At 44.7% G+C, this 24,839-nt stretch overlaps 1 protein-coding gene across 7 annotated transcripts in view; it reads left to right on the top strand.

Annotated features, from left to right (window-relative positions):
* Window positions 1-24,839, top strand: part of COA1 (cytochrome c oxidase assembly factor 1) — a 356,542-nt gene that overhangs the window by 113,410 nt on the left and 218,293 nt on the right. For all 7 annotated transcript variants that reach the window (XM_086964885.1, XM_086964887.1, XM_086964884.1 and 4 more), the window contains one exon: window positions 20,877-20,937. In XM_086964885.1, the coding sequence (XP_086821011.1) occupies window positions 20,904-20,937 (34 nt within the window). In that variant the 5' untranslated portion in view covers window positions 20,877-20,903. The remainder of the gene's footprint in view (window positions 1-20,876; window positions 20,938-24,839) is intronic.

Here is a 24,839-nt window from a genome sequence, read left to right as displayed (position 1 = left end):
CCTTTTTATGGATTTCTTGCATGATAAATGAAGCCCCACTGTAAGTTGCACTGGTAGGTATGAACTATGAAAGCGTCACACCTTCAAAATCATTCACGATCAGTAACTAGTCTGTGGGTGACCACTTACTGCTTGTCGTTGGATCGCCAGGCTACAAACTACCTTACCTAGACACACTTGCACAATTACCCCACCACTAGCCCGCTACCCCAGTGTGATGTAACAATAGGTTTTGGGTTATGACCCTTTATTAATTTAAAAGCCTAGGGCACAAAAAGGCAATAGGATGTACATTGCCGTCAATTGCCGGATAAGATAAAATAAAATAAATGTAAAGCTGGGGACTAGAATGGCCCGTGGCAGTCCAAAAATAGCGAGCAGCATTGCAGATAATGAGGAAATAATTGTCATTTCATCCATCTGAAGCTCTCACCCAAAATGACCAGTTGAACCGCATACTGCTAAAATGCATGTAACATGTTATGCACATTTTCCCTCTGTACAAGTCTCTGGAGCTCAAACACATGACAGAAACTTGTCACTTTCAGTGTAACTTATCTATTGAGCAACTGGTAAGATCTTTTCATGGAGAAAATGCGAAGAGTCCCTGAAGCACTGATACAATTCCCACACTGCTGACTTCATTAATTTTCTTATAATCTTGCTTCTGGTTTCCAATATAGAAAACCAGGTTAAAATTTACTGCGAGAGGCTCCAATCCACCTACTGTGGTGGCATCGCGGCAGCAGACGTACAGGCGTATTATTGGGCGTCTCAGCTCTTAGTCATTAATGAATGGTGGTATAACCCGCAGAATGACCCGGCCTACGTGGTTGAGAGGCTCTTCCTACCGGAATACCCACTGCTAGATCTCTTATACAGTAACTCGTCCTTGGAGGCTCTTCCCCCCCCCCCCCCCTGCCTGCGCACAGTTATCCAGATCTGGAGGCGTGTCTCCCAGTCTATGGGCTGGTGGGGTATGCTGACGGGCACAACTCCCCTTTGGCGGGGCACACACCTCCGGCCCGTCTCAGCCCTATCTGGGTTCCGTAGATGGGATACTATAGGACTATCTACACTAGGTGATGTGATGCGCGGGCCCATGCTTAAATCCTTTCAGAGGCTGGAGGAGGAGTTTGACCTACACAAATCCCAGTTCCATAAATATCTTTACGCCCTGTCCCCCCTGATAAAGCATCTTACGTCCTTACCCGAATTCCACCCACTAGTGGGTAGACTGTTGATGGGTGATCTGGAGGACACAAAGTCCACCAACTATACCAGACCATGGCCACTCACTCCAAGACAAACATACACCGGACTCGGGTAGCGTGGGAGGCGGATTTACCGGCCCTCACTGACGATGACTGGACTGAGGCCCTTGCCAGCCCTAGGTATGTTGCTGTGTCCTCTAGGTACAGGTTTATACAGTTTAAGTATCTTCACAGAGTATATTACACCCGCCTTCGCCTCTGGAAGATGGGGGCTATTCAGTCTCCTACCTGCCTTTGTTGCAACTCTGACGATGGGTCCTTTCTCCACACGGTCTGGGGCTGAACTGCACTATAACACTTTTGGTCGGGGTATTGTCTTGTCTGGGGCGGGTGTTGGGCTGGGACCTCCCGGCGGATTCACGACTAATCTTTCTACATGGCACGGAGGACATCGGGGGAAACAGATATAAAAGACATCTTCTATTCCTGGGTCTCACATTGGCCAAGCGTGACATTGCACAGCATTGGAAGTCCTCCTCTCCCGCTGGGGTGGTGGCTTGGAAATCAGCCCTATATACATGTATGTAAGCTGAAGTTGCGGTGTTTCAGGCACGGGGCTGCTCGCAGAAACCTGGATAGATCTGGACTAAATGGGCTACATATTGGGACTCCCCAATCTAATATGCTTATTGGCCATGTTGGTGGACATACCTTTATGTTCATGTGTGTATTTATTGCTCCATGTGGGAAGTGTGGTGCAGGGTTGGGGGAAGGCGGGAGGGGTGGGATGTTGGATCAAATGTTTTACAGATCCTCAGGTGCAGTATTCTCCTGTATCTTTTGTATTTACAATCCGTCATTTGTCTGTATACCGTTTATTGGGGGTTCGCCCTCTGGGTGTTATAAACTCAATAAAATTTGTTGTCAAAAAAATGTACTGCGAGATGCAGGAAATGTGCAAACATGCTACCTTAAATCAAATGGCTTCTAGGCTTACTAGAGCAGCAAAACTTAGCAGGTGTACTGAGGCTAAAGGGCACTTAAAATTATTAATGAAACTACATTCATATTTCATGAAAAAATATATCTGTGCACGTTGTAATACACAGGTGCTAAGGCACATTGACATTAAAGAATGTAGAAAAACAGATTATGGTTTTGTGAAATGGATTGCTTGCTTATTGGGAACAATTTACTTTTAGCATGGTTCAGGACTAAACATTGATGCATCATCTTAAGGCATTGTGTAAGTTAGGGGGTGCGTTGTCACCAGGCCGCAGACTATTAACACTCCCCTTGACTTAGCCCAACACATGCATCATTGAGTAAGTCCGCTCTAAGGGTTCTTCTGCAGTGAGTGGCGGCTGGTAGAGAAGGGGGGTGGCAGAAGTGGGTCCGCACTCAGATAGGGACAGGTAGTCTGCATGTTCCCCACCAGGATATGCGAAGTGTGCATGGTTGTTTGGCCGGCCCAAGACAGCCAGCCAAGCTGTCATGCGCATTAGTGTGCACAAACCACTCCTTCTTCATGAGCCACCAGCCTAACCGAGCCATGCAGCAACAAAAAATAAAATGATAATAACGTTGTTATTGGCATTTTATTTTTCCGTTTTTAACTGCTCTAAGAGTAGTGGGGCGACGCTTCTTGTTCTTCTGTTTTTACGAGTCTTATTTTTTTGCTTACCGACTGATTGCTTTATTTTTGTAATTTGCCTTTCTATCTCTTAAGAATCTCCTGATTGGCATAACCTCTGTTGTTGAGTCTACTCTTTCAACTGTTGACCTTCTGTATCTGTATGACTATGGTTAATCACTACTGGAAGGTGTTCTGGATCTGAACGTACCCCAGAGACAAAAGAGACCGCTATGTTTGTATGAGAGGGAGAGCAATGAGGAAAGTGGGGATGTATTCGTACCGGGTGGCACACAGCAAAGGAGAGTGGATTTAGTCAAGAGGAGACGGCCCTCTCACAAACCATCACTCAATGGCCATCTCTCTTGAAGCCTAGTAGGAGTAACATCTACAAAAATATCGCTAACTGCAAAATCTCATTCACAGTGAAAATCTTTACATCTATATTAACAGTCTAACATTGTGTAATTACACAAGAGCATGCTTTGCATAAGAGAAAATAAAGGGAGTAAAGCTCACAACCCTGCTGTACTTTAAGACAACACCTTTAGTCCACTTGAGTTAAGAAAACATGCACTAACTGACTTTCAAGCATAATTCAAGACCTTTCCTGCTTCTTTGTAAATATTCTACATGTGCTCTTTTAATAAACTAATTGCAAAGTGATGAACACCCTACAGACTCTGAACTTCAAACAACATTTTTTTTAATTATTTGTTTTTTTTTTAAGTTGCTGGCACTTTTTAGAAAGACAAATGCACCCTAATAGTAAAGTGGTTGTTGCCAACTGAAAAGAGTGGGACAGTTGCAATCTATGAGGATGAAGGCCCATGACCAGCTGCATAGCTGTACCATCCTTGACCGGTTTTTTTTTGTCCACTAAAGGTCCCTTGTTTTTTCAACTTTCACAACACTTTGCGGGGACCCTATTCTTGTGGTATGAACCAAAACTGAACGTTTGGTGCTCTTAAGGGGCATTCTTTGGTATGCTGTGGGATGGGGATACCCTACGTTGGTCTCCCTACCCTTTAGTCTTCAGGAGATAGCCATCCTTGGCCCCCTCTACATGGGCATAGCTGCTTTTATATAATTTTGGGGAGCAGTAGTTGAATGTAGAAGGGATAAATTCAGTCTAATTGCCTGGGCCAGATGGGGCCCCTCTGTTAAGATTATGTGAATTGCCTTTGCAATAATTGCAAAGTTCAGAAAGTGTATCATCTGAAACTGTCCATGAAAAATCATGTCAACATTGTATTGGGCACTTGCTATTGGATCCTGTGGAAACTATGTAAAATCTTCAAATGGTTACCAATTGAATCCAGGAAACCTTTGGTGCAGGGTCTTATCGTAAGTCGCCCGGACTATGGGAATGCTTTATTAGCTTCCGTAAATGAAGATCTTTTTTCCAAACTGCAGATTCTGCAGAACTCTGCCGCCAGACTTGTCTTAAATCTTCCATGAGATCTCCATCAGCCCCCAGTCTGAAGGTCCTGCACTGGCTTCTGGTAAGGAAAAGAGGCTGCTTTAAAATTCTTTGCAACACCCACAAGATCTTATATGGTATGGGATCCTGTTATTTAGCAAAAAATCTCAACAGGTATCAGCCAGGAAGATTGTAAGATCCTGCTCAAAATCTCTTTACACCCCACTACGAATCCGCACTGTACGAAGTGGGGGACGATCATTTTCCTTTCTTGCTCCCGACATTTGGGATAAGCTACCGTCTCATCTCCTCTCTATCACTGACCACAAATGTTTTCGTAAGTAATTAAAAACCTGGTTATTTGATCAGAAATCACGCTGTCCAGACCCGACAACCATGTTTTTGGGAGTTCTGCAAGTGCCATAAGACCTTATTGGTGATTTGTGCGCTCTATAAATTCCTTTGACTTTGACTGCGAACCTTTTTATATTTGTAAGAAAGGCATTTGTAAAACAAAGGCAGCCTTCAAAGAACATCAAAGAGGACAAAACTCTCATCTTCTTTCATTCTGCTTCTTTTGTCTCTAGGACCTTTTGAAGAGAATACACAAGGTTTCCTGCTCTTGCAGGCACTGGAGGACAACATGGTCTCTACGCACAAGCAGTGGGCATAACACTATAATTGGGGAATTGAGCAAGAGCTGTCCTTCCTAGAAATGCTTCCTGGCACTGAATCACAGATGTTTATTGTTACCCATCTCAATGTTACCCATTTTATCGATCTTGGGAGGCCGAAAGGCAGAGTGGACTTCATTGAGTTTTTGTTTGTCATCTATTAATTAACTTTTCGACAATATCACAGTATATACAATGCCAGTGAAAAACAGACCAGAGATCCAATATAACAAGCCACAAGACAAACACCAAATAAGCAAATGTGCAACTTGATTCAAACCAACCTCCTAGTACTTGTCAGGCTACAACTGATCACCCTAGCCTAACACCACCCCTGTGCAATACAACCCTGCCCCATAGACCACATTCTAGGGGATGTCAGTGTCTTAGAAAGGTTATCCTCCCATACGGAGAGAGAACTGTAAAGACGGCCAAGGAGAATCTACACTAATAGGTAACTCCCCCAACTTAAGCTTGAAAGGTAAGAAATGCACTACATCTGTGCCTTGCATACTACTTGGTCCTAATTCTGAGTCTGAGTCAGACCCTCCCACTCACATTGTCCATTGGATCTTCTAATATAGTACCCCATCCCCCCTTTTCCATCCCTTGCCCTTGTGTCGCCCATCTCAGTGAACATGGGCCATCCCAACACACCTACCTTCTCAATTCTCCCCTGTGTAGGGAAGGTTCCCCTCCAACCAAGCTGTAGCCCCACAGCTAACATATTCCCCCAGTCCCCCTTAACAGACTTCCAAAGCATCACTCTTCTTGAAGGCAAATAAAGAGGACAAAGATAGAATCAAACACAGGGAGCCGGGCTTTTAGCTCGTAAATGCATCTCTCGTATGTGGACAGCCAAAACAGTTCAACTTCTGGGTGTGGAAGTAACTAATGAACTTTGCCAATGGCAGAGCGTGCACATTTTCGCCACCATAAGTGCTGTTGACAACCACTGCTGCTAGTGAGAGGAACCATCCTCCGTGCTGTCATGACGTTTTGCAAGCTACCCCGTCTGTTTGAAGAGACATAGACTAGTAGTGTGCAGTGCCCCCACATTTCCTTCCAATAATCCTGATGTCGTGGGCAGGAACTCCTGTTCAGTTCACCTCTAACAACAATCTTTGGATGTAAGTCCAGCCTTCCTCAATTTATATGTGTCCAGTACCAGTTATGTAATTCCTTGAAATAGGTGCATTTCAAATGAGCTGCCCGTATGTACCAGTCATGATGTTTTAAGATGTAATGTAATGAAATGTAACCAGATTTATAAAGCGCATGGTTACCCGGAGGCGTCCCAGCGCTGCACTAGAATTAGGCTCAAGAGAGAGAATGGAAGACAAAAGGTCATTTGGGGAAAAGAAAGGTTTTCAAAAGCTTCCGGAAACGCAAATGGCAGGATTCCATGCGCAATTTGGATGGCAGAACAATCCCCATTAGAGTATTGCACAGTGCGTATCATCTGCCAGTATTCTTTGGACTCCAGTTTCGAGGGTTTGCAATACAAAGAGTCACTAAGTACCTGGTAATGATCAGTGATTGTACTTCTAAATATGCCCCACGTAAGTAAATATTTCTAAATTTGGTAAATCAGACACCGAAATGGTGTCAGACTTAATCAGACCTCTCATGCAGCGTCTTATTTGGCAATGGCACCACAGTTGGGAAATTGTCAGAGAGTACATAATGTCTCGAAAGATCAAAAAACTGTCACCTCAGTGAGGTTCCTCACCATCCAAATCTCGCAGTAATCCCATATTGCCATTTTATCATTTTCTGCCCTATTTTTACACCCACATTGGACTACAGCAGCGCCCCTTTGTATAACGTTCCAGTAATACCCAATAGGCATTGTGGGTCTCTGCAAGTTTGCCCCATTGACTGGGAGCAGCCATCAGCGCTTGGGGTGCCGTCTGCATTCAGCAATCCCAGTTGCGTGTGTGTGTGTACTATTTCGTGTTCAATGTGCACCCAGGTTCTTTGTTCCATAGAGACTACTGGAAGGTAAACTAATTGAGGGAGATGGTGTGCTAAGTAGCGCAAGTAGACATCCGGGACTCTTAGTCCCCCCACTCTCTTGTCTGTGTAAAGCTTCAACTGTTCGGTCAGGGCTTTCTGCATACCTTCTTTGTGTCTTTGATTCACTTAATAATCATTCTAAGCAGGTGCTTCAGAATAGAAATTGGCATCATACTGAAAATGTAATTAAACCGAGGGACTGTCACCATTTTCACTTCCGGGGCACGCCCCCATAACGAGATTTGCAGTGCCGACCATCGAAAGTCACCGTTCATGTTGGCTAATAGACCATCATTAACCAGATTGGCTATCACCATATCTGCCAGCCTCTTATTGAGGAGGACCCCCAAAGTGCTTTAGGCAAGAGGCTTTCCAGGTGAAAGCATACCCACCCCCAGCACCAGGCCATGTGTGTAGTATTAGGTAGTGTCCCCCTCTTACCCCATTTGATCCTATCTCCGAAAAGACTGAGAAGATATGAGGGATAGAATGGAATCTTCCGGGTCACTAAGGGTCAGGAGCACATCATCAACTTATAATATAACCTTGACTTGTCCACCATGGATGTCTAAGCCACGAATGTGTTCATTCTGTCGGATAGGATAGGATATAATTTATAGAGCATACTAAAACCTGCAGGTTCCAAAGCGCTATAGCAGAACAGATAGATCAGCAAGAGCAGCCCAGCCAAGAATCAAACATTCTGAGATGAGAAGATCCAGGTTTTCAGATGTTTTTGAAGGACATAAAAGAATCTGTCTCAGAAATATAGGCAGGCAAAGTTGTCTATAGTTTGGCAGCAACCACCAAGAAGGAACACCCATCCTTACTAGTCTTCTGAAATCTGGGGATCCTGAGTTTCTAACAGCATGAAGTTCTAAGTGGTCTACCAGGAATGTACCAATGGAAAAGAGCAGTCATTTGGCTAGCTCCCCTCTGGTGAAGAGCCTCAAAGACTAAGCACAAAGCCATGAAGAAAATTCACCTCCCGACTGGAAGCCAATGAAGGGAACGAATCCCATCTCTAACCAAGTGCCATTTGGGAATGTTCAAAATAAGGTGGGCTGCCGCATTCTGTACTACCTGAAGTTTGTTCAGGGAAGAGCTGTTGATAGTAAGGTATAGTCTATTACAGTAATCCAGCCATGAGGTAACAAGGGCATTAGTAACTGCCTGGTGTAGTTCCAATGGAATATAAGGAAAGATCTTTTTCAGGGTCCTAATGATGAAAAAAAATGTGCTGGTTGTGCTACTGGCCTCTGAATTGAAACTCAAAGTATTATCAAAGATGACCCTGACGTTTTTAGCTGACTTGACAGGAGTGGGGAGAGGTCCACAGGCTTCCGGCCACCAGATATTTGACCAGATGGAGTTTGAGAACCAAACACAAGTACTTCAGTCTTGTCAGTGTTTAATTTCAAAGAATTGTCTTTCGTCCACAAGATAATGCTAGACATACACTGGTTGAAGTTCTACACCTTCAAAGACATGACGTTCGAAATAGATATAATAATTTGAGTATCTTATGCTTAAGACAGCATTTGAAATCCAAATGAACGAACCAAATCAGCCAAAGGAGCAACATAAAGATTAAAGAGGGTTGGGCTCAAGGATGAGCCCTGAGGCACCCTACATAAGAAAGCGCGTAGTCTTAAAACTGCTGCATCTAACAGTTTGCACCCTGTTAGATAACAACGAGTGAAGAAGCTGCAAGGCAGTTCCACTAACCTACACTTGCTGCAAAAGCTGCACATCTGTGCAGGCAAGACGGTATTGAATGCTGCAGACATTTGAACAATTGCCAAGATAGCCACCCCACCCTGATCGACCTGACAACGGATGCTGTCTGCAGCCACACTAAGGGCAGTCTCCGTACTATGGCGGGTACAGAACCCCATTTTGGGAAGGATCGAGGATCCTCTGGGTATCAATAAATGTAATAAGCTCCAGATTGATAAACTTTTCTCTGATATTGGCAAGCGCTGGCAGCAAAGAGATGAGACAAAGGTTTTTAAAGTTGTTGCCAATGGTTCTAGCACAAACAGATCCAGGAGTGGAGAGAGCAGGCATCTTTGCTGGGTACACCGTCGGATATCAAAGATGTAAGATGTATCCCCCACAGTCTATGTGAGCTGTGAGGTTTATGTTAAGCCAACTGACCTTCTGCAAGAAATTTGTGATGGGGTAGGAAAAAGATATCCCCAGTCCAACTTTTTCAATGCTTTCTCTACCTGCAGGGATAAAAGGATCTTGTCATTAACATCCTCCTCGCCTGCCAAAGCACATTAATCATGGTCCGAATGTGGTTCCGAGATGATCAGTAGCCACAAAGCGTACCTGGGAATCACGTACTAGCAGGACCTTCTTAAGCCTGGTTGCTAGCACATATGGGCAGTAGTTTCATATCTGTAGTCAGTAGTGAGATCGGTCTATATCTAGCATGTTCCATGGGGTCTTTGCCCTCTTTAAGGATGAAGCTAATTATCGCACTCTGTACCCAGTGAACCCCTGTCCTCTGGTTGAAAAGTTTATACAGTAAGGGTGCCACTAGGTCTTTGTGAAAGTTTAGAAATTCTGTCAGGAAAACCATTATCTCTTGTAGCTTTGTTGTGTTGCGTCTCCTAAATAGCTTCATGTATTTCACCACCGTTACCCCCTTCCAATTGTCGTCTTAATTCCACTGATAGGCGCATCCAGGATTACTGGGGCATGAGCCGACACTCCTCCTCCAGGAACGTACAGTCCCCCAGCCCTAGGAGGACCTGGTGATTGACAAGAAAGTAGGCAACCCTTGAACACATCTGATGAACACAGGAGACAAAACTGTATTCCTTCTCAGTCAGGTGCATTAGTCTCCAAGGGTCTATGAGTCCATGTTTTGTCATGACATCAGTCCGTAGCGCAAGGTCCTTGTCACTGGATTTATTGCATGCACCAGTCCTATGAATGTATGCGTCTTGCTCTAGGTTGCAGTCTCCACATGCTGCTACCCTACTCCAGCTAAATTGCAAAAAGAGCCTGGAGAGAGAAGAGAAACAGCTGAACTGTCAGTGCTGGGAAGCATATACAGATCCCACCACCTGTGACAACCGTTTGTGCTGATTTTGGCTAAGACATATCCCCCTCTTATTCACCCATGTCTTCTGCACCATATACTGAAACAATTTATGAAGGTGTATGAGCATTTTCCGCTTTTTAGTAGAGGTTGACCCACTCAGTGCCTCTGCATAACTCACTGGTCCACCTACATTACTGGCACTGAGGAGTTTCCCCACCCAGTCCTTTTTCAACTTGTCCAATTCTTATTGAAAGAGGTGTATTTCCTGTAAAAGGACAATGTCTGGGAATTTCGAGACTAAATCTGTGAGGGTCTTCCTCCTCTTGATGGAGTGGGTCAAATAATTGATATTGAGTGGGTCAAAATGGAGATTCATAGGGTGACTTTAGCAAAACACGATAGTCTTGGTAAGCCATACGGGCAGGGGTGTACAATATATTGGGGGAGAGGGAGCAACATGAACCACCCACAGAGACTTTTTTCATACGAGTGTTTCAGGCACACTCAAGGAGGAGCTCCTGCTGTTTCCCTTGCTGGTCCTTGGAGGACAGCTCAAACAAGTGTGCTTAGAAATACTGCCACTCCTGGCAGGGCAACAGGAGCTGGAAGAAGAGAAAAGAAAATAGGAAAGAAGAAAGAAAGTACTGGTGGGTGAGGTGAAACCTCAGGTATATGTATGTGGAAATCAAATGGCACCCTACCTCTCTATAAAGTGCTGATTGCTTAGAAACTAACTACTGCTTTGAGGCGGTGAACTTTCTCCTGCCAACCTGTTTCCCTAGTGCCCACAGCACTGTTTAAAGGAGTGTATGGGAGTGGTCCCTTGGCCGGGCCCCCACGCAGTCTTCACTCACAGTAGGAATTTCATAATATGGAAACATTGAATCAGTGAACAGCGCTACATTCCCACCCTGCTAACACATAAATGGGGGACTACTTTTCTGCAAGTCAACAAGAGTTGTGTTCTAAATGAGTATGACTGCGGAAAAGGCAGGCGGGCCCCCACTCACATGTCCACCTCTTCACCTCTTCACCCCCTAACCAAACCGGACAGGTCTTACCAGATATCTGATGTCACTGACCAAGTTCCATGCGGGAGCCCCCGCCCTTTTCGTGTAATGTCCACTGAGACCCTCCGGTCTTAATAGGAGAACAGGATTTATCTCTGCACTTGACCTCTGCTGTTCGGGAGTCCCCTCTGTCCCTGGCTTCCCATTTTTTTTTATCAGGGTCTGAAGTCTCTCCTGTTAAGTGAAAGAGTCATTGTGCCAGTCTGTTAAACCGGCGAGGTCCTTACATGCCCCATTTCCCCACAAATCCAGCATATCATGCACATCATGTGGCTGTGAAGTATCCATGTCCTTCATGTCAAGTTGTTTCAGAAATTGTTCCACCTACTCTGGATCCGAGAATTCCCTATGGATGCCGTTGATGGTCAGAAGCTTGCGACAGCCTCCAGCAATACAATAACGTATGTCGAGTTTCTTAAGACATGGTCTGAGTGCCAGAAATTGCTTTCATCAGAGCATGGTGTCCTGCGAGAAATGTGCTGCGAAATAGAGTTTGAACTTTTTAAAAGAGAATGTGCAATTTTGTCACTGAGATAGGTTGCTGCACAAGCTAGTGCTGCAGGAAGCAAGCAGTAATGGGGCACAGACCCAAACTGTTCCAGCCTAATTGAGGACAGATGCGGTAAGTCCATTGAAATTCCAGCGACGGCATTACGTTGAGGTCAGTTGTTGGCAGGAACATCATAAGGAACTCCTCCGTGTCTGCAGCTTCCATTTCCTCTGGCACACCTGGACTGCCGAGGTTGTGGGTGTGTCATCCTTTGATGGTCTACTGCCCAAAGGTGAGTCTTCTGTAAGATTGTCTCTTTCCCTCCCAGGTGAATAGTTGAGCGAAGGAGTGGCCCCACAGGTATTTAATGTCCAAGGCACGCAGCATGTCTGTAATCGGTTTGAACTCCTGTCTGTGACTCAAGGTTGAAGGTGAAATATCCTGAAATAATTGGATAGTAGGCCCCCTAAAAACTAGGTTTGTTTTCTTCCTGCCAGCACATAGCATTGCTTCCTTTTCGGTGAAGTAATGGATATGTTTTAAGATGTCTGGCGATGCACCTTGTCGGTTCAGAGTAAAGGCTGCACAGTGGGCTCTATGTAAGACACGAAGGTGCCTCCTCATCTCCCCAGATTGCCTGTATGTGTGCTGTCGTGAACCACAAGATGTCTACACCCTCCTGTCCCTTCAGCACCCCCTAAATATGGATATTAGCGCTGTAGCCTACGGTGCTCCGGACAAGATGGCGGTTGCGGGATAGCAAATTTGCAACTTGGGGCCTGCACTGTCTTGCCGAGAACGGCTCTCTGTAGGCTGTCAAACTGCCATCAGCACATGGGTAGATTCATGTAGGTGCATCCCCCGCCTGTGTAGCATTGGGCTGGTCCCCGTGCTCCATTACTGGGCCCGGGGAAGTTGAGGCTTGCTTCCTACTCCATTGTGACTTAGGCCACTCCCCTCACTAAGGGCCCAGGTTTGACCAGTGAAGTAGTACATTCTGTGGCGCTGGTGGACGGATCTCACATGACCCCACATAAGATGGTGTATTTTTAAAAGACATTAAAACATGTACACAGAAGGCAAAAGCTTTGTGTTTGTTCTGTTTAGCATGCTCAGGACACTCTACAGAGGGCACCAAGGTAGTAGCCTTAGGAGGATAGCTCCACCCCAGGTAAGCCTTATGGCGAGCTTCGACTCTCTTGCTGATCCCTTAGGTGCACGCAGGCTCTTCTCACAATGCCTGCGCCCTCTGCACTTTCTGTCTATGGAGGTGGGCTTCTGGTCAGCCAGAGGCTCAGTGTTTATTTCATTTGCATGCTTTTCATATGAAGCCCTCTAATTCGTTTTCATTAAATTATAACAAAATACAATTAGGAGCATTAGACCAAGGAATCATATAAAACGTTTCTATGCATGGCTTCAATAGGAAGCCTTTATCTTTACAGCCGATTCCAAATCGTGTAATCTCTGACATGACGTTGCAACAGTTGATAACAAAACACATTACCCATTGTTTCTATCAGCAGGACAGGCTGACAAGCCTTTCTGAGAGTTGGTCAATGCAGTGCTACTTGTCTGGTTTGACTGAAAGCAGAATGCATAGCTGCAGGAGGGAAGGAAGGCAGGGAAGGTGGGGGTTGGTTAATGATGCTAGATAAGGCATTTTTTTCACACTGGGGTCAGGGAGGAGAAACCATGCTATGTATGGTTCACCCGTTACTCCTCTGCCCCTTCGTAGTAGTTGAAAGCAGGGGAAGATTACTTTGGGCACCATACATAAGACAACAGTATAAATGGGTAAAACGTGAATTATGTTCATGTTTTTCACCTTTGGATTTTGAGTGGCATCAATATATGTATTCAACAGATGCTATATCAAATCATCTGCCAAGGTGAAGGCCTGACAGAAATCAAAATAAAAATCAGTTATTCTGTTCTTTCAATGACACAATGCCTGAAGTAATCAAAGTATTGAACACCTTTTATGGACTCCTTATAATACGACTGGTAAAATAGGGATGGTAATGCTGTGACCAGTGTTATGTTTACTAGTTACTGTTACCACCCAATTTACCGGCCATCACTAGTGTGAGTCCCGAAATGAGGAACAACATGTGGAACCTGATATTACCGGGACGTTTAGTACATATTTGGTGATATTGGGGTTCAACTCTAATATGATACATTGATCAGTTGGAACACTATGCACTCTGTTCGCAGCCCGGAATGCACAGAAAACCTGATGCAAGTAGGTGTACAGAGCACAACAGGTGGCAGCTTTTGTAAAGTACTGACCCTAATAGATTATCTTTTGAGGCAAACTAGTGTCTCTTGAATATACCAAGTGGATCACCAATAAATCTGCACAGTTCATTTATAGTAACTGGATAAACAGAATATTACCACAAAAAATGTAGTGTTAGTCTTACTGACTACTTACTTGAAGATACCCAAATCATTATAATCGAAGACGCTAAGTACGATATGGAAATGTAGAATATGAATTAGTCCTAAAAGATAAATTTAACTGAGACCACCAGAATTTTTAAAGTGTAACAGATCAGTCAAATTTGTATCAATTTGCAAATGGCAATAAGTAGCAGACGTTTGAAGCACAGCTGTTGCTGAAATTCCAGTGGCTTAATGTATCTGAGCTCCTGTTCCTCAAAAAAAAAAACAATCTACATAGGGTGGACTGGAGATGTTTGTGTGCTCTCAGTGGCTGCCAGCCACATGCCCATGGCTGGGCCACACAATGACTACCGCACATCCATCCCTCTTACACTGGATGCTGTAACACTTCCTCTCTTAACCCTTTCGATGCTGATGACGAGCTCAGCTCGTCATCACCCACGGGTGGCGTGTGCTGATGACGAGCTGAGCTCGTCATGTAACGCGGCTTTTAAAAAAAAGCCGCACAGCGCAAAAATCGCCGCAGCAGCGATGCGGTTAATGTTGCAGAAGCATACTATAGCTACAAGGCAATCAGAGGCAGACAGGCAGCTCTGGCCACAAAGACAAGCTGAAGATGCTTTGCTACAGTGCAAAATCTTGGGGCCAACAGAAGTGAAGATGACTAAGCCTGTGATCAGAAGAGATCTCCATCCCTAGTTACCACAGAGCTGCCCCCCTCCCCCCTGTACTAGGCTTGTCAAGTAGATGAGAATTATCTCTGATCCAGGAGCAAAAGCTCCAGAATTAGGGCACTTTGAGCTGAAAGGGCTTGTAATTCAACCCCGAAAGCACTTGCACATAAGGCCATGATTGTAAATATTAATTGGATGTAATAGGTAAGAGGTTGCCAGAGGTGGACCCCTCATAGGTACATGATGTTTATGGGTATGACACTAGTAAGATGGAATAGAAGATGGAGGGATATGTGTATTATCTCTGGTCACTGGCTTGACTAATCAAAAAATAGCTTTGAAGAGCAGAGATCTACTTATGGAAAAGTATAGTGAAAAGTTTAAAAGTTCACTAAAGTTTAAAAAAACGTTAGAAATATGTTTAAGCTAAATATTAATGTACAATAATTGTGTATATTTAATTGGAATGTCGAGCAAAATGAAACAAATGCTAAAGCAATATTAACTTAAGTTGAAATTCAATATTTAATTAATTTAAATATCTTACATGAATTTTAAAAAATGTAAAAAGATTTCTTACCAGATAAACCCACTGAAAGTAAAATCTTTATCACGACTACTTCAATACAACACAACATTACATTTCAATAATGCAGCACAAAAACACAGCAGCATAAAAATAACTGAACACAACCACAACAAAATATCACACAGCAAATATGTACAAACGTTCTTGCCACACATTACAACCTCCAGAATCGTGTTTTCATAATACGGTGGTAGAGGTATTGGGAGCAACTACTACCCTGACTTACTACTAAGGACATACAATAGCCAATTCAAAAATGCTGTGCCATCCGGCCTTGTATCTTTCCATGCAGGCCCCCTGAATGTAAGTTCCTAAAATTGTTGTTTACTGGTTGTTGCCTTTGCGCCTCTCGTGATTACCTAATGTTTTTCTCAGAAGCGTGCTTCGGGTTCCTGATATCTGCCTGCTAATGGGAACCACAAAAGAGGAAGCTCTTCGTATGTGAAACAAAAGTCTGCTAGTGACTGACAGCCCTCCACCGAGCAGGCTCTGCTAGATACAAAGACCTTTCAAATGTTGTTTTCACTCACTGTCCTGCTGGCCAGTCGCTAGAGAGTCCACGCTATTATTTGAAGGCAGAGGAACTCGAGTCAATCCGGAAAACAGGCTAATTCCAAAATAGCATTCGTGACTGACTTTTTCTAACCCTGCTCCCATGGTTTTCTGCCTGAGGTCGGGAAGGGTACAAGCTCTGGCAATGCTGAAAGGCCTGGCTTCCAAGCTGAGTCCTGAACGCATTAAAGCAGTTTGCTTTCTGTCTACTAGGAAAGAAAAATAGACTGAAGACCGTTTATAATCTTGCACTAAATGGCTGCCGTCGTGATGGTATTGAGAAGAGGAGGCCTGGCTTGGGGGGCTACAAGACTGACCGAGGCTACTGTGCCCAGGGCCGGTCCTAGGATTTTTTGGGCCCAGGGCAGAATAGGAAAATGAGGGGCCCCTATAATTCACATAAGGTGTAAACTCACAGCAAGTGACATCATAGGAAGTAACGTCAATGGACAATCAATTCTCTGGCATCACTGAAGCAACTTTGCAACAAACTACTTACCTTGTGAGGATAACAATAAAAGTCTGAAAATATAAATAATAATCCTAACAAAACAAGTACAAATAATGTAAAGCTCTATTTAGTGAAGTACATTAAAATGATCGAAATAGGAGAAAAAGCTAATTATATGTCTCTCCAAAACTAATATCATTGCTTCAGTGTTCGCTGATTGTTTCCAGATTAGTGCATGGTTAATATACCAAGATATATTGTTTCACAGCTATACAGCAGATATTCAAGTGACACCCCAAACTTCCCTTTATGCCAATGAGATTGATGGTTAAGGCACTTTTGGTTTAAGCAGATGTGGGGATCAACACAAGGAGATACGTACTAGATGACGTGAGTGAACTGCAAATGGCACGGATGTCTTACACAAGTGGGCTTTGATATATTGACAAAATCACCAAATGCAGGACCACAGCAACACACTGAACACCTAGATACATCATTTACTCTCAAACTCTGTGTTTAAGAGATGCAAAGAGCTGAGCTAACTTTACGATATGAAGAACAAATGGCCTAAAAGAGACAATTGGCCATTTGCACAAAAAAACTCCCAAGGTTATACCGTGCCAGTCACTAAGCAGGTAAGTAGTAAATTAAAGCAACAAAACAACAGGAAATCCAGCAAGGTAGAATATCTGTAGGTTGGGGATGGTGGTGTCTTACTTGCATAATAAAGCTACCAAATCCTCAGAGATTTCCACTTTTAAAAAGGGAAGACACTTGCCAAAATACAATGGGTAAAGAACCAAGCTGCTCAACTCCTATTTAGCCTAAGATGTAATAACCAAATTGCCCCTGGAGTTTGCTTAAAGAGATAACTGAATACAAGACTCTTGCAAGACCCCTCAGATCATCCACAAGTCACTCTAGTCATGCACCAAGCTTCCTAACCAAACACTTTTGGCCCTCCAACTTCCAATGCAACATCTGTGTCCGTGAAGCTTCTGTAAATGTAAATGTAAATTGATACTTGTATAGCGCACTACTCACCCGTAAGGGTCTCAAGGCGCTTGTACGAATACCGCTGTGGAACCCATCCTGGCTTTCCCTGTGAGGCGTCCACTCCTGGGCACCCCCAAGGTGGAGGCCAGGCATCCTTAGCGTTGTGGGGGCCGTTGTTGAGATTAAGCAAGCTATTGCCCAGAGTTGCAGAGTGGGACTCCATGATTGGAATAGGCACCGAGGCGAGAATTATCAGATCCGTGGAATTTCGAGCCCAAGACCCGCCGAGGCGGGGAATTGAACCCTGGTCCCGGGCTAGACCTCTGCATCAGGGTCTGCCGCTCTAATCATTGAGCCACACTTCTCCACTGGACACCTACTCATATAAGCTCAATGATTAGCAGTTCACACCATGTGCTTTGATGTATTCTGGAATGCCCCCCACTCCTCAGCCCCCTCCCCCCCTCTCCTTGTGCACTTACCCTTCTTTACCTCACCTCCCTCATGAGGCCAGTTCTAACTGTGTAGCTGAAAAGCAGCAATTTTACCGGGTCTTGAGGTCACTCCCTTTGTTTTGAGATTATTTGTTGTGGGAGACGGTGCACTCATTCTGTGCCTGTCCAGGCCAGCCCATTGTCGTTCTGCCATGACAATGAGCTAGATGACTTTGTAAACACAGTCAAACTAACTTTGTGCACACTAACCCTCAAGTCTGCTGCAGCCTTTTGAGTAGTGCACCAATGTCCAAGCCAGTCCAGACCAGGGGCCAGTTTACCCAGCCATAAGCCCACCAATCAAATTTGCAATTCCCGCTCCTTGCCTATCCGAGCCTGGCCCCTATCCCTGGGCCTCACTACACTTAAGTCTAGGGTGGCTTATATTCCTTATCACTTCACTGGACACTTTGGGCACAGAGAGACATAGTAACATTTTGCAGGATTGTGGGACTATTAGTCACATTTACAATGATCAGATTTAGAGAGGGTGTTAATGGAATTAAATACTAAAAAAGGTTCTAAGACAGAAATAGAATGGCTGGATATGGTGCTTGTATCTCTCACCCAGACTCTTGCTTTCTCTCTCTTGTTCAGCCACTTTTACATCCATTTTCCTTTCCATGCTTGACTTTTTACCTTTCAATTTTCCATGCTGCCTTTCAACTTCGCTAGCTATTCCTGCCCGTCTTACAGCCACATCGCCCTCCCTTGCTCAATTCTTCGCAACTCAATTTTCGCCCCAGCCTTTTTTCTTTTCTGCTGGTTCAACCCTCCTAAATCCAACTATCCATTTTTCTGTTTGCTTTTTCTTTATCTGCTCTTGCTGTTTCTCCCCCTGTTCCATAGCCTCTTCTCTTCACATTTAGTGCCCTTCTAAGAATCACTGTTAATATGCAGCTACAGTGATTAGGCCCAGAGAGAAGGGCCAAGAAGGGAAGGTGATAAAAAACATTTAAAAAATCGAAACTTGTTGAGCTGAAATGTCTTGGGGGAGGCCACTAAAAGTTGCTCAATGGAACTGGAATATCACCCAGCAGCTCAGCCAAAGCACCTGGCAATGGGATGAAGCCCTTTCTCTTAACGACTGGGAGGCACAGGGGCCTTGCAGCACTTAACCATGGTTGGGAAGGCTAGGGGAGGGGCTACACCTGTCCCCTGGGCCTCATAACGCTGAGGTCCTTGAAAACGTGGCACAGTGCTGCGAGACCCCCATGAGTGTGAGCAGGCTCTGGGCCTTGGGCAGCTGCCCACACTGCCTATGCCTAGGTCCGGCCCTAACTGTGCCCAACCATGCCAATTGTGATCATTCGCCACTGATGTCCTTAGTCCATCCTACCATGGCTCTGCAAACGTTGCTAAAGTACAACCCTTTCTGCACTGGACTCTCGTGGTAAAGAGGGGGGGGCAGTCCAAGCCTTCGCAGCGAGGGAGTGTGAGGAGCAAGAGCTCAGGACTTAATCATCCAACAGACAAAAACTTCTATACCCAGCTCTTTTCTTGTTTTGTGCTTTAGTACACACTCATTCTTTAATTACACAAGAGAACTAAATACTGCACAATCCAAATATTCTCAAGATTCTTTGGTTGAATACCTGGTTGCATTCTTCAGGTGCCAATAAACCCTCCCAATCCTCTCCTCTTCTAGGTGACATCTAGGTGCTGTAGTACCCAATATCTAGTGGCAAAGGCACAAATCAGTCACAGTTGCAGATTATCACAGTTACCTCATACAATTTAGAAGTGCAATTCAGTCCCTCGAACTTGCCCTTAGTTTACTTTTGGTAGAATTTCTCGAGTCCATGCACACGTCTTCCTTTGAGCGGATCTCAGCCTACGCGCTGGTCCTAGGGGAAAGCTTGGAAATGCCTATGGGCCAGTCTTCACAGGTAAGGCAATGTGATGGGTGCAGCCTGTGCTTGTAATAGCCGCTGCCTGATGGCTATGTCACTGGGTGGGTGCAGTTCAGGTCTGAGTGCTGTGGCCTGGCCTCACCAGCCTGAGCAGTCTCCTCAGCCAGCCAGGTTCAGTGAAGACGTGGAGGTACGGGCCGCTGGACCAGTCTGGTTCCTACCTGCAATGTGCAGGTACAGTCTCCTAGGCCGACAAGGTGCAGTTGAGGCCTCCCATGCCAACAGGGGCAAAGCGCAGTGGCAGCCACTCAGAGTCACAGCCCTAGTGGATAGCACATGTCCTTGCATGGTTGATACAGTCTTTGGGACTTCTCTCTGGTAGGAACCGCACAGAGAGACCGGGGGACCCCCTCAAGATTCAGGCCACTCCTGGCTTTATTCCCTGCTAGTGTCAGCTTTTTCTGGATGCTCCACACAAGGGGAACACAATAGCCTTCTCTTCTTTCGCAGTTCCTCCTCCTCCAAGGCCAGGCGCGCTCAGTCCCTTTCTCGACAGGTAGACATCTAGGCACTAGGCATACCCCTCAGCTCCTCCAGTAGAAAGTTGATTTTTCAGGCGCTGTCCCCTCACCTGTGGGAGACAGCTGTCAGGCAGACACCAACCCTGGGGACGCTTCCTTGCTTGGTCATGAAGAAATTGGGACTGGAAGAAAATTATTTGGTTTGGGTCCCACGTTTACACATATTTTTTAAAGAGAGATCGTGGATTCACTGTCTCAAACCTCTGAACCTGTTTGGGGTGGTTTTCTTTCAAGTAACTCTCTCAGGCTGCTTTTCCAGTCTGTGAGGGACTGGCCAGGTGAACTGAAGTGCCAGCGAAAAGGCAGGTGCCATGTATGCTGCATTTCTCTGAAAAATGTCACCCTCTACTGTTTAGCAGGGTAATTACCAGGTCTTATGAAGCCATTGGTTCACTGGGTGCCAGTAGTGTGATGTTTTGTTCTAGTTCATTGTCTGATGACAATAAAATAAAGAGCAAAATGCATTTGGTTGAACTAGTGCCAGATTGAAGTTTCTGCAGCTCTAGCATTCTAATGGGGTACACACGTTTGAAAGGGTAAAAGCCGAGCAAGCATTTGTTGTCCCACTGTATTGCAAATGACATAAAAAGGTAAACATTAAACGTAATATTAGTGAACGTACATTAATTCTGGCAAGTACTATGATTAGTTATTTGTTAAAACAGTATCATTTTCCTGCTTCCTTTTCAGGTCAGGAAGAGCAAGAAGATCGGTTTCATGAGAAGTTATTGTGGATGTTGTCGAATCACTGGTAAGCTCTGATTTTATGTCTGCCCTTGTTTGCAGGTTAAAGCTAAATAAAGGTAGCACTTGCCTGACTTTTTTTTTTTTAAGCCAAGTCCAATATGGTCGCCAAATCTTGCGGGATGTTCAAACTCCTATGAAAGCTGTTGCGTCTGGTAAGGGCTGGAGAATCTGGAGGAAGACACTTAGTACATCTGTGAGAGCTAGGAATTGACACCGGTGGGGCATGGGCCAGGGGGATTTTCATTGACTGAGTCAAGAAGTTTTAGCAACAGCAGACCCGTCCAGGCATGACACGTGAGTAGGCTGCTAGGGTTCCTGTCCTGAGACTGGGTGGAGGGCGGTCTGGTATAGGATGTGCACAGGCTGCCTGGGGTCCTCTGTTGAGGCCAGGCTTGTGTGGGCATCTTGAGGAGCAGGGAAATGAGTTCTGACACTCTAGTGAGGAAGAGCAACCACTAACAAGATACCAATTGCCTCCTAAGAGGGAGTGATGCTCAAGGGTAAGGATGATACATGTGATTGTAAGCTTTATGTGTTTCACAAGCGAAAGAGAATTAGAATACGTTCCGGCGGCTAAGGCAGTTTTTACACTTGGAGATTTGTATGCCCTGTTGCATTAATAGGTGCCAAGATATTGTGAATAACCTCTAGATAAGGCACTCGGCCACTTGAGTACGAGTCGCAAATTCAGCTGTGTATGGTATATTTATAGAATCCCTGTGCCCAATAGGCAGGTTAGAGCGAAGGACTAATACTGTCTAATGTTTGTAGGCCTGCAAACCCATTGCACACCAGATCAGGATGTGCATCAACTGCTTGTGCAGGTCAATAACCACCCAGGCATGCTCCACAAGGCTGTGTGTTCCAGATATGTGAATCTAGGGGTACACAGAGAACCAGTATCTATCTATGTTTGGATTCTAAAGGTGAGATTGGGACCTTTCCCAATTTACGTAGGATGCTATAATGGTGTCCTCAGTAGATATCTTCTCCTACACCTCGCACTCATATCTTCTCCTACACCTCGCACTCTAGGACACCACTTAGAGGTTTAGGTTCCCATCCAAATGGACAACCTAGAATTGCCGCTACTATCCTCAGCCATCTTCATTCCTCAAATTAAATGTTCCGGTTACATTTGTTTTCTGGGAATGGCCTGTCACACGCTTTACAGAGGTGACGCATGCAAGGGGTGTGTTGGGCATTTCCTTGTTGGTGCATACGGCTGTCCTTTGCCACCTTCGCTCCACACAATCTATAATGCTTCTGTTCGATTTGTTCCTTAGGGTAAGGGTTAGAGTTTTCCTGCATGAGTCAAGATCTCCTGACAATATCTGCTTTCTGCCTGAGAGATACAGACTCTTCTGCTTGCTCATGCTCTTATGTTCTTGGCGGGTACTTGCTGTTTTACTGTCAGCACATCATGTGAGTCTGGCTTAATAGTTGCCGGTCTCACATAGGGACCTTTGGAGGTTTCTAAATCTATGTGCACTGATTTCATGCAAAACAGAAGAGCAGGTTCTTAGATCAGGGCCTGCTGTGTTCTCATGCTTCACTGAGGCTTACGCCTAGGCTTCTCCTTAATGTGGATCACGTGAAATGTATCCTTTCCGTGAATGCGGCTATCCTGTTAGTGCTGCCCTTATGTCAGTGCTGCTCTTATGTCAGTGCTGCTCTTATGTCAGTGCTGCTCTTATGTCACTGCTGTTCTTATGTCAGTGCTGCTTTTATGCTATTGCTACTCTTATGTTAGTGCTTCTCTTATGGTAGTGCTGCTGTTATGTTAGTGTTGCTCTTATGTTAGGTCTGCTCTTATGTTAGTGCTGTTCTTTTCCATTTGGCCCCGGACCTTAGTTCCTAACGCGAAAAATGTTTACAGTTAATAGTACTCCCTATAAATTAATAAATAATCAAGAGTAGTGGCAAGGACACTTGCACACAGAACTGTGAGTAAGAGGACAGATGTTATCGCCCCCTTCCCGCCGCCCAATGGAAAACCCACAGGGCTTACACTATGACCATAAGCATGGGTTTTAAGGTTCTAAGTAAACATGCACCCTAAAGAAATAGGAAGGGGATAGTTCATGGGCCCTGGGCAATCAGGATATGCCGACCTCAAAGTGAACCTTGCAGGCGGAAAAGAAAGTGCAAAGACATCCCATATTACCTTTTAAGGCCACAGCCTGTTTACAATAGAGAGCAGTACTCGTCCCCGACCAGAGAAATGGTCTCCCACCCTAAGGAAGGGAGAAAAAGTCCAGGGGGTTTTGCTTTACCCACGTAAGTCTTTGCTAGTGGGACAGCTAGCTGTAAACCCCAGGTCACGGTGCCACTTTTTCCCATAGAGGTTTCTAAACTGCACCCCAGCTGCACTGCCGAATTTGAGACATCGGTGATGCAACACCGAGTAAAACCACTGACCTCAAAGTGAGCAGTGGGATCAAATTATAGTATTGGATGACAAGCCAAAATATTCTTACCACAGCCTTCAGGATGTGGAGACCTCCCCAGGACTAGTAGCTTGTTGTACACACATTTGGATCGAGACACATAGCAAATCTATAGATTTCATCAGAATGTCGACCAAGTGGCCCCATTCTTGGCTAAGCCACACATTCAAACTTGAATCCATGTTGCAGATCATAGGTTTCCTGTGTCGGAGAGACGAAAGGCAACAATGTTAGCAATAAAGGAATCTTGCTAACTAGTGGAGCGAAACTCATAGTTATAATGATGGACCATGGGACTAGTGAGTGGTGACCAGACATGCAACTATCAGCTAGATTCATGAAGCATTTTGCGGGCGCAAACGGTGCGAATCGCAGAATTCGGCTGTTTGCGCCCGCAAAAATGGCATATGGAATTCATCAATGGGTCATGAACTCGCAATTTGAAAAATCGCAAAAAATTGCGATTTTTCAAATTGCGATCGCATTTAAGGAATCTCAATTCCTTAAATGCTATTCATGAACCATTAATAAATTGCGATTTCGCTATTTTTTGCCGCTATTTACCACAAAGTCTGACTTCGTGGTAAATAGCGAAAACTGAGAAAAATGCACTTTTGTGCATTTTTCTCAGTTGTATGTTACACACACACATGTCCTTTTGGACATGTGTGTGCGCAACATAAGTCTAAATTTACATTTCAGGGGTGCTACAGGGTGTCCTTTGGACACCCCTAGCACCCTTGAAATCGCATCCTTATTTGCGATTAGCAATTTGTTAATCGCAAATAAGGAATGTGTAGGAATCGCAATTTATTTAGCGATTACTACATGAATCCCGTGGTAAATAGCGAAAACTGAGAAAAATGCACTTTTGTGCATTTTTCTCAGTTGTATGTTACACACACGCAACATAAGTCTAAATTTACATTTCAGGGGTGCTACAGGGTGTCCTTTGGACAACCCTAGCACCCTTGAAATCGCATCCTTATTTGCGATTAGCAATTTGCTAATCGCAAATAAGGAATGTGTAGGAATCACAATTTATTTAGCGATTCCTACATGAATCCCGTTTTGCAAGTCCTTAATGGCGATTCCTTAATAATCGCTATTAAGGACTCGCAAAACGGGACTTTGATTAATCTAGGGGTTAGTCAGTTAATGTAAATGGACCTTTCACTCTTGTTTTATTAACTGGGTGTAGTTGCAGTTGTGAGGTCTGGTTACTTATTACACAATTATTTCAGCTGCTCACACTCTGTCTTGCTTTCCGGGTTCTTTTCCTCACGTCTTTTCACTTAAAGATGCTAATATTTCTGGGTATTAAAGAAGTCCTTGACCAGGGCCTTTTATTGCACAAGGCATTTCCCCTGTGGGCTGGGCCCTTGGAGGTCGGTTTTGAAAGCACAGGTCGCTAAGCCCCAGCTCCCTATAAATAATTTGCATCAGGCACGAAGAT

Source organism: Lissotriton vulgaris, chromosome 4_1, assembly GCF_964263255.1.
Source record: "Lissotriton vulgaris chromosome 4_1, aLisVul1.2, whole genome shotgun sequence".
NCBI lineage: Eukaryota > Metazoa > Chordata > Amphibia > Caudata > Salamandridae > Lissotriton > Lissotriton vulgaris.
This window is presented reverse-complemented; position numbering and strand designations above follow the sequence as displayed.